Below are 10,000 nucleotides of genomic sequence, written 5' to 3' on the forward strand. Positions count from 1 at the left end.
CCTGCCTGCCTGCCTGTCTGTCTGCCTGTCTGCCTGCCTGTGAACAGGACCATGGATGTGTTAGACCCTAACCTGCCAGGCTGCTGATGAACCTCTCCTGCCTGTTCTGGTAGAACAGGTGAGAGCTGAAGATCAGCTCCAGACTCTTGTTGCTCGCCTCCCGAACGCACGCCGCTAACATCTCATCCAACAGCGCCATCTCCTGGTCACGCACGCCGCTCACGCTCGCCAGAGTGTGTTTCACCAGACGCAAGATCTTCCTGAAGACACACAGAGACAAAGAGAAGACAGTCTTAAAAAAAGACTGTGACGTCACAGTCCGAAATGAGCTGGCTACAACCGTTAGCTCGTAGCGTTAGCGTTAGCCGGCTAATGCTAGCGTTAGCCAGCTAACGCTAGCATGCTACGTCGTTCTCAATAGCAAAGCACCGCTACAACACACACAAGTTCACCATAATCTACAAAAGAACTACTTCCATGTGCTCCCTGGTTTAGAAGAAGTCTCCCAGCTAATCCTGCCTTGGAACTGACCAAAGTTGGAGAAACAGGCTTTCTTTTACTGTCTCTAGAGTTAGCTAGCTGACATGCTCTACATCTGAGCTACTGAGCATGTGCGAGTGCAATCAAAGATAGTACAGAAGAAGAAGATGAAAAGAGGTCTCACTCTGTAGCTAAAACAGAAACCAGGTGAAAAGAGGATCTGCAGCAGCGAGAGAGAGCTGTGCAGTACAACAACAATATGGTGTTTTTTGATTAAACCATGTAAACCTATTCTGGTACAACCTCAAAATACAGTTATGAACCTGAGAATGAGCAGAATATGGGCGCTTTAAAGTGGTGCTTTAACACGACTCTTAGTGGAGAAACTCAGGTTTACAGATCTGTTGATTAAATCAACTAATCGATTAGTCGGTACGATTGAATGAGTGTTAGTCGACTAAGAAGTTCTTCAATCGAGCTCAGCCCTAGTTGCATCCCTGGTGTGAGGTGAACAGAAGGCTCTGACCTGTTGGCGAGCAGCTGTTCAGGGTTTGGAGGCGTGCTGCTGTTGTCCTCGGCGGTGGTAGCGGCTGTAGCGGCGCCTGTAGCGGCGCCGGTAGCGGCTTGGTGTGTCTGCAGCGAGCGCAGCTTGAGTCTGTAGTAGGACAGCAGCAGGAAGAGCGTCTGCGGGTGGCGCTCTCTCTCCAGGTTCTTCTCCAGGCCGGCCAGGCAGGCCTCGGTCAGCGCGTGCTGGCTGCCCGGGTGCAGCTTCATGCTGGAGCTGAACACCATGGACACGTCCTTCTGGTTGAACTGGTTCAGTCTGGACTGGGACTCCGCCTCCAGGACCTGCACCACAGCCGAGTCACTGGGGAGACCTGGGGGGGGTAACGGCAAGACTTCTGCTTACGATGTGAAAACTAGTGCTTTCGGTTGAAAGAAACCCAAATTTGTGATATATAAAAAAATGAGAAAGAGTGTAGCCAGAGTATAGGGTGGTAGAGTAGAGAGCAGTTTTTATTTTATTTTTTACATATTCATTTATCGGCCGTTATTAGCGTTAATTTCGTCAGACGAGACGAGACTAAATATGTTCGGCCAACTTCATCTTTTCCATGACTAAGACGACGCATTGACGACCGCTACGGTCCAAAAAACGCTGACTAAGACTAAATTAACGAGCATTATTGTTGACCGAAAAAGCGAGGACTAAAAATGTTTTGCATAAAATAAAACTAAGATAAAATCTCTCTTCATTTTCGTCTACAATCGTCTCTACTTTTCATCATGAGAGAATATTCAGCTGTTACCGGGACCCGTGTTACCGGCTAACCGACAGGTGCCCCAACGAATCGTTATCTACCGGACCGAATAGCCTGGCGCTTCTCTCTGATGCTCCTCAACGGAGCTAGAGTCAACCGAAACATCGCTGTACGGGCGCAGTTAACACTACACACTTGGCAGCAGGTAACGTTAGCCCACCGCTAGTTAATTAACACTACACTTGGCAGCAGGTAACGCTTGGCCTACCGTTAGCTAGTTAACACTACACTTGGCAGCAGGTAACGTTAATTCCACCGTTAGCTAGTTAACACTACACTTGGCAGCAGGTAACGTTAGCCTACCGCGAGCTAGTTAACACTACACTTGGCAGCAGGTAACGTTAGCCTACCGTTAGCTAGTTAACACTACACTTGGCAGCAGGTAACGCTAGCCTTCACGTTAGCTAGTTAACACTACACCTTGGCAGCAGGTAACGTTAGCCCACCGTTAGCTAGTTAACACTACACTTGGCAGCAGGTAACGTTAGCCCAACGTTAGCTAGTTAACACTACACTTGGCAGCAGGTAACGCGAATATCATTAGCTATTTAACACTACACTTTAGCAGCAGGTAACATTAGCCACCGTTAGCTAGTTAACACTACACCTTGCAGCAGGTAACGCGTCCACGTTAGCTAGTTAACACTACACTTGGCAGCAGGTAACGTTAGCCTACCGTTAGCTAGTTAACACTACACTTGTAGCAGGTAACGTTAGCATACCATTAGCTAGTTAACACTACACTTGGCAGCAGGTAACGTTAGCATACCATTAGCTAGTTAACACTACACTCTGGCAGCAGGTAACGTTAGCCTACCGTTAGCTAGTTAAGCCAACATTAAGTTAACGCAGCAGGTAACATTAGCCTACCGCTAGCTAGTTAACACTACACTTGACAGCAGGTAACGTTAGCACCGATCTAAGTTAATACTACACTTTGGCAGCAGGTAACGTTAGCCTACCATTAGCTAGTTAACACTACACTTAGCAGCAGGTAACATTAGCAACCGTTAGCTAGTTAACACTACACTTGACGCAGCAGGTAACGTTAGCCTACCGTTAGCTAGTTAACACTACACTTGGCAGCAGGTAACGTTAGCATACCATTAGCTAGTTAACACTACACTTGGCAGCAGGTAACGTTAGCCCAACGTTACTAGTTATTACACTACACTCTGCAGCAGGTAACATTAGCCTACCGTTAGCTAGTTAACACTACACTCTGACAGAACATTAGCATACCGTTAGCTAGTTAACACTACACTTTGCAGCAGGTAACGTTAGCCTACCGTTAGCTAGTTAACACTACACTTGCGCAGCGGTAACGTTAGCATACCGCTTAGCTAGTTAACACTACACTCTGCAGCAGGTAACGTTAGCCTACCGTTCTAGTTAAATAAATTACCGCAGCAGGTAACGTATATACCGTTCTAGTTAACACATACACTTGGCAGCAGGTAACGTTAGCATACCATTAGCTAGTTAACACTACACGCCGCAGTAACGTTAGCCTACCGTTAGCTAGTTAACACTACACTTGGCAGCAGGTAACGTTAGCCTACCGTTAGCTAGTTAACACTACACTTGGCAGCAGGTAACGTTAGCATACCATTAGCTAGTTAACACTACACTTGGCAGCAGGTAACGTTAGCATACCATTAGCTAGTTAACACTACACTTGGCAGCAGGTAACGTTAGCCCACCGTTAGCTAGTTAACACTACACTTGGCAGCAGGTAACGTTAGCATACCGTTAGCTAGTTAACACTACACTTGGCAGCAGGTAACGTTAGCATACCGCTATTAGCTAACACTACACTTGCAGCAGGTAACGCGAAATTACCGCATAGTTAACACTACACTTGGCAGCAGGTAACGTTAGCATACCGTACAAGTTAACACTACACTCTGCAGCAGTAACGCGTGCTACCGTTAGCTAGTTAACACTACACTTGGCAGCAGGTAACGCGATTACCGTTAGCTAGTTAACACTACACTTGGCAGCAGGTAACGTTAGCATACCATTAGCTAGTTAACACTACACTCTTTGGCAGCAGGTAACGTTAGCATACCATTAGCTAGTTAACACTACACTCTGCCACCAGGTAACGTTAACTACCGTTAGCTAGTTAACACTACACTTGGCAGCAGGTAACGTTAGCCTACCGCAGCTAGTTTACACTACACTTGGCAGCAGGTAACTCTAGCATACCATTAGCTAGTTAACACTACACTTCGCGAGCAGGTAACGTTAGCATACCATTAGCTAGTTAACACTACACTTGGCAGCAGGTAACGTTAGCCCACCGTTAGCTAGTTAACACTACACTTGGCAGCAGGTAACGTTAGCATACCATTAGCTAGTTAACACTACACTTGGCAGCAGGTAACGTTAGCATACCATTAGCTAGTTAACACTACACTTGGCAGCAGGTAACGTTAGCCTACCGTTAGCTAGTTAACACTACACTTGGCAGCAGGTAACGTTAGCCTACCGTTAGCTAGTTAACACTACACTTGGCAGCAGGTAACGTTAGCCTACCGTTAGCTAGTTAACACTACACTCTGCAGCAGGTAACGTTAGCCTACCGTTAGTTAACACTAACTTTGGCATAACGTAGCCTACCGCTAAGGTATTTAACACTACACTCCTGCAGCAGGTAAACGCAGCCTACCACGAGCTAGTTAACACTACACTTGCAGCAGGTAACGTGCGCGAAGTAATACCGCCAGCTAGTTTACATTGTACAATTCTTACGAGCGTTTAATATCGTCTTACCGCTGAAAAGAGGTAGAGCCTCACTATTTATATAACTTTATATAATTTATTTGTTTTTATAACTACTTGACTGAAATGGTTATCAGAAATTATTTATTAAAAAAAAGACTAAAATGTTTTGACTAAAACTAGACTAAAATGACGAGACTTTTAGTCGACTAACAAAAATGTTTGGCACGAGACTAAGACTAAATAAAAAATAGGTGACAAAATTAACACTAGCCGTTATAAATGCCGATACCGATAGTTTGGTAAAAGTAGAGCTGGGCGATATGGAGAAAATCAGATATCACGATATTTTTGACCAAATACCTCGATATCGATACCGTAACGATATCGTAGCGTTGACTATCGGTGCTTTCCCAAAGTATTGACCCACTGAGAGTTTAGATGAATAATCACCAGTAATGAGGATATAATGACTAAGTGGGTAAAGGTGAATAGTAGGGGTGGGGGAAAGAATCCATACAGCATAGTATCGCGATATTTTTCGTGGCAATACTGTATCGATACACAGACGCCAAGTATCGATCTTTTATGACATATGTTTTGGTCAGTCTGTCTGCTTGACAATCACATTTTGCAGCAATAAAATTGCAGTGAGATGACCAAACAGAGAAATTTATCTTTTTAGATAAAACATATGTTGACAAAATTGTCCTTTTCGGGACATCATTTGATTTGGGTAAAATCTGAAGTTGGAAAAAAGGTAATGAACTGCAATATATCGCAGAATATTGCAATATGTTTAAAAATCGCAATAATATCGTATCGTGACATAAGTATCGTGATGATATCGTATCGTGAGGCCTGTGGTGATTCCAGGCCTAGTGACTAATAGAACAGCTACAGTCTGGTGAGGTCATAACATGACATCACTTTACTGTAGTGCAGCCTTTAACACCAGGAACATATTACCATATCAGAAATCTAAGACGACATCTAGTCTCATATCACGATATGTGGATATAATATCCATATACTGCCGATGTACCGGGCTCTGGTTCTCTCGTAACGATCGACTCACCGAGCGCCGCCACGGCGTACAGACAGTTGACGATGCTGAAGTTGTCGAACTTGGCGCAGTCGTTGACGATGGCGTTGCAGAGCGTCTGGAAGTCCTGATGCTCCAGGACCTGGCGTCCGTCCGCTCCCTCCGCCGCGGCCCCCCCTCTGGCAGCCTCGGCGTCGGTGTCCCCCCCCGCCGGCGCGTGCTCGCGCGCTCCGGCCCCGGCGTTGGCGCTGGCGCCGGCGCGGCCTGCAGCAGCTGTCCGATCTTCTGCAGGGCCACCGGGTAGTGGTTGTGGGAGATCTTGGCGGGGTTCTGCGTGACCCAGCGCAGGACCTCGTCGGGGCGCCGCGAGCGCTCGATGAGGCGCTTCATGGTGAAGAACGTGTCGTAGCTCATCTTCTCGTGGATGAAGTTCCACGTCTTCTTCCTGCTGCCGGCGGGCGGCCTGAGCCCCTCCTCCGTACGAGTGGTAGTGTGCGTGGTGCTGGTAGTGAGAGGGCAGAGGGGGAGGGGCCAGGTGGGCGGGCTGTGGGTGGGGGTGGGGGTGGTAGTGGGGGTGGAAGTGCGCCCCTCTGTGAGCGTCAGGGCGCCCCTGGTACAGCGGGAAGCTCGGGGGAGGCTGTGCTGGGTGTGGGTGATGGGGAAGGTGATGGGGCGCCTCTAGCACGGCCAGCCCCGCTCGTCTACCCTGTTTAACCCCCCCTACCCCACCTCCTGCCCCCCCTCCTCCCCCCGCGGGGCTGTAGAGGCGGGTGGCGTACATGGCGACTGGCTGAGCGGCGGCTGGGCGGGGGAAGCGGCGAGCTCGGCTCAGGAGGCGCCACCCAGAGGACAAACACAGCATAGTCCAACAGCCAGGCTGCCTGGGGGCAACAGCACACTACTCCTACACAGGAGGAGGAGGAGAAGAAGAAGAAGGTGGCGTTAAAAGAACGGTTCCTCCAACAACCGCTCCCAAAATTAGATTTATCCATCTACAGAGATAGACCTTTTAGGTAAAGAGTAAGATCCTTTTAGTTTAACATGAAACAGCCCCGAAATCACCATCACCAAACTCCACCAGACTCCATGTAAATAATCAGGACTTTTAGTGTGTATAGAGCCAGCATATCTCCACCAGACTTTTTTTTTTTTTTTTTTTTTTTTTTTTTTTTGTTTTATTTATTTAAATTTTGTTTTGTAAATAATGTTATTTTTAAGATTAAAATTTTTTTTTTTATATATATTTTTTTTTATATATGTTTTCCATGTAAATAATCAGGACTTTTAGCGTGTATAGAGCCAGCATATCTCCACCAGACTCCATGTAAATAATCAGGACTTTTAGTGTGTATAGAGCCAGCATATCTCCACCAGACTCCATGTAAATAATCAGGACTTTTAGCGTATAGAGCCGTAGCATATCTCCACCAGACTCCATGTAAATAATCAGGACTTTTAGCGTGTATAGTCAGCATATCTCCACCAGACTCCATGTAAATAATCAGGACTTTTAGCGTGTATAGAGCCAGCATTTTAAGGGTTTATTTCAACCAAACCAGAGTGATGATTGTTGGAACAGTGGAAAGATGAACCAAGACAGCTTTTGGTAGTTTTATTTAGTTTCTGTCCACTTTGAATGAAATGTGTTTTACGATGATAAAAGTCCTGATTATTTACATGGAGTCTGGTGGAGTTTGGTGATGGTGATTTCGGGGCTGTTTCATGTTAAACTAAAAGGATCTTACTCTTTAACTAAAAGGTCTATCTCTGTAGGGATCCATCCCATAATGTCTTTGTAATGAACTAACTGACTGCATCTCTGCCGGCTCTCCGTTAGCAGTTACTGTCAGTTAGCAGATACTGTCTGTTAGCAGTTACTGTCTGTTAGCAGATACTGTCTGTTAGCAGATACTGTCTGTTAGCAGACAGTATCTGTCCGTTAGCTACTGTCAGTTAGCAGGTTGGCTGTCAGTTAGCAGTTACTGTCAGTTAGCAGGTTGGCTGTCAGTTAGCAGATACTGTCAGTTAGCAGATACTGTCAGTTAGCAGTTACTGTCAGTTAGCAGTTACTGTCAGTTAGCAGATACTGTCAGTTAGCAGATACTGTCTGTTAGCAGTTACTGTCAGTTAGCAGTTACTGTCAGTTAGCAGATACTGTCAGTTAGCAGTTACTGTCAGTTAGCAGTTACTGTCAGTTAGCAGATACTGTCTGTTAGCAGTTACTGTCAGTTAGCAGTTACTGTCAGTTAGCAGGTTGGCTGTCAGTTAGCAGTTACTGTCTGTTAGCAGATACTGTCTGTTAGCAGTTACTGTCTGTTAGCAGATACTGTCTGTTAGCAGATACTGTCTGTTAGCAGATACTGTCAGTTAGCAGATACTGTCTGTTAGCAGTTACTGTCTGTTAGCAGATACTGTCTGTTAGCAGGTTGGCTGTCAGTTAGCATTTACTGTCTGTTAGCAGATACTGTCTGTTAGCAGATACTGTCTGTTAGCAGATACTGTCTGTTAGCAGATACTGTCAGTTAGCAGTTACTGTCTGTTAGCAGATACTGTCTGTTAGCAGATACTGTCTGTTAGCAGGTTGGCTGTCTGTTAGCAGTTACTGTCTGTTAGCAGATACTGTCAGTTAGCAGTTACTGTCTGTTAGCAGATACTGTCTGTTAGCAGATACTGTCTGTTAGCAGATACTGTCTGTTAGCAGGTCGGCTGTCAGTTAGCAGATACTGTCTGTTAGCAGATACTGTCAGTTAGCAGATACTGTCTGTTAGCAGATACTGTCAGTTAGCAGTTACTGTCTGTTAGCAGTTACTGTCAGTTAGCAGTTACTGTCAGTTAGCAGGTTGGCTGTCAGTTAGCAGATACTGTCTGTTAGCAGATACTGTCAGTTAGCAGTTACTGTCAGTTAGCAGATACTGTCAGTTAGCAGATACTGTCAGTTAGCAGTTACTGTCAGTTAGCAGATACTGTCTGTTAGCAGATACTGTCTGTTAGCAGATACTGTCTGTTAGCAGTTACTGTCAGTTAGCAGATACTGTCTGTTAGCAGATACTGTCAGTTAGCAGTTACTGTCAGTTAGCAGATACTGTCTGTTAGCAGATACTGTCTGTTAGCAGATACTGTCAGTTAGCAGATACTGTCAGTTAGCAGATACTGTCAGTTAGCAGATACTGTCTGTTAGCAGTTACTGTCTGTTAGCAGATACTGTCAGTTAGCAGTTACTGTCTGTTAGCAGATACTGTCTGTTAGCAGATACTGTCAGTTAGCAGTTAATGTCTGTTAGCAGATACTGTCAGTTAGCAGTTACTGTCTGTTAGCAGATACTGTCTGTTAGCAGATACTGTCAGTTAGCAGTTACTGTCAGTTAGCAGATACTGTCTGTTAGCAGATACTGTCTGTTAGCAGATACTGTCTGTTAGCAGTTACTGTCAGTTAGCAGATACTGTCTGTTAGCAGTTACTGTCTGTTAGCAGTTACTGTCTGTTAGCAGTTACTGTCTGTTAGCAGATACTGTCTGTTAGCAGGTTGGCTGTCAGTTAGCAGTTACTGTCTGTTAGCAGATACTGTCAGTTAGCAGATACTGTCAGTTAGCAGATACTGTCTGTTAGCAGATACTGTCAGTTAGCAGTTACTGTCTGTTAGCAGTTACTGTCAGTTAGCAGTTACTGTCAGTTAGCAGGTTGGCTGTCAGTTAGCAGATACTGTCTGTTAGCAGATACTGTCTGTTAGCAGATACTGTCAGTTAGCAGGTTGGCTGTCAGTTAGCAGATACTGTCAGTTAGCAGTTACTGTCAGTTAGCAGTTACTGTCAGTTAGCAGTTACTGTCAGTTAGCAGATACTGTCTGTTAGCAGTTACTGTCAGTTAGCAGATACTGTCAGTTAGCAGTTACTGTCAGTTAGCAGATACTGTCATTTAGCAGATACTGTCTGTTAGCAGTTACTGTCTGTTAGCAGATACTGTCAGTTAGCAGATATTGTCTGTTAGCAGATACTGTCAGTTGGCAGATACTGTCAGTTAGCAGGTTGGCTGTCAGTTAGCAGATACTGTCTGTTAGCAGTTACTGTCAGTTAGCAGATACTGTCAGTTAGCAGATACTGTCAGTTAGCAGATACTGTCAGTTAGCAGGTTGGCTGTCAGTTAGCAGTTAGCCGGCCGGCTGCCTGTAGCATGTCCGGGGATTGAACCACAACAGAAGCTCCAGAGATAGACTCAACTAAAACAAGCTAACGGAGGCTACACGCTAAACCCGCTAGCCGTGACTCATAGCCGTGACTGTATGCTTAGCTACAGTTAGCTGATCTGTTAGCATGTTGGCGTCAGTGTGTCCTTCTTTCAGTCGTATAACCTGCTTATTAACCGAGTAACTATCCCGGTTATAACCCGGTTATAACCGGGTGAACTGTGTGGTTACCTCATAGCTCAGTAAC

The 10,000-nt window shown here is 45.5% G+C and overlaps 1 protein-coding gene across 1 annotated transcript in view; it reads right to left on the reverse strand.

Moving 5' to 3' along the window:
* Positions 1-10,000, reverse strand: part of fastk (Fas-activated serine/threonine kinase) — a 24,199-nt gene that overhangs the window by 14,082 nt on the left and 117 nt on the right. Inside the window, 5 exon segments of the mRNA XM_039816023.1 lie at positions 73-260; positions 1,007-1,358; positions 5,608-5,841; positions 5,844-6,252; positions 6,354-6,478. Of these exon segments, the coding sequence (XP_039671957.1) occupies positions 73-260; positions 1,007-1,358; positions 5,608-5,841; positions 5,844-6,252; positions 6,354-6,478 (1,308 nt within the window).

This window comes from Perca fluviatilis, chromosome 11 (genome assembly GCF_010015445.1).
Source record: "Perca fluviatilis chromosome 11, GENO_Pfluv_1.0, whole genome shotgun sequence".
NCBI lineage: Eukaryota > Metazoa > Chordata > Actinopteri > Perciformes > Percidae > Perca > Perca fluviatilis.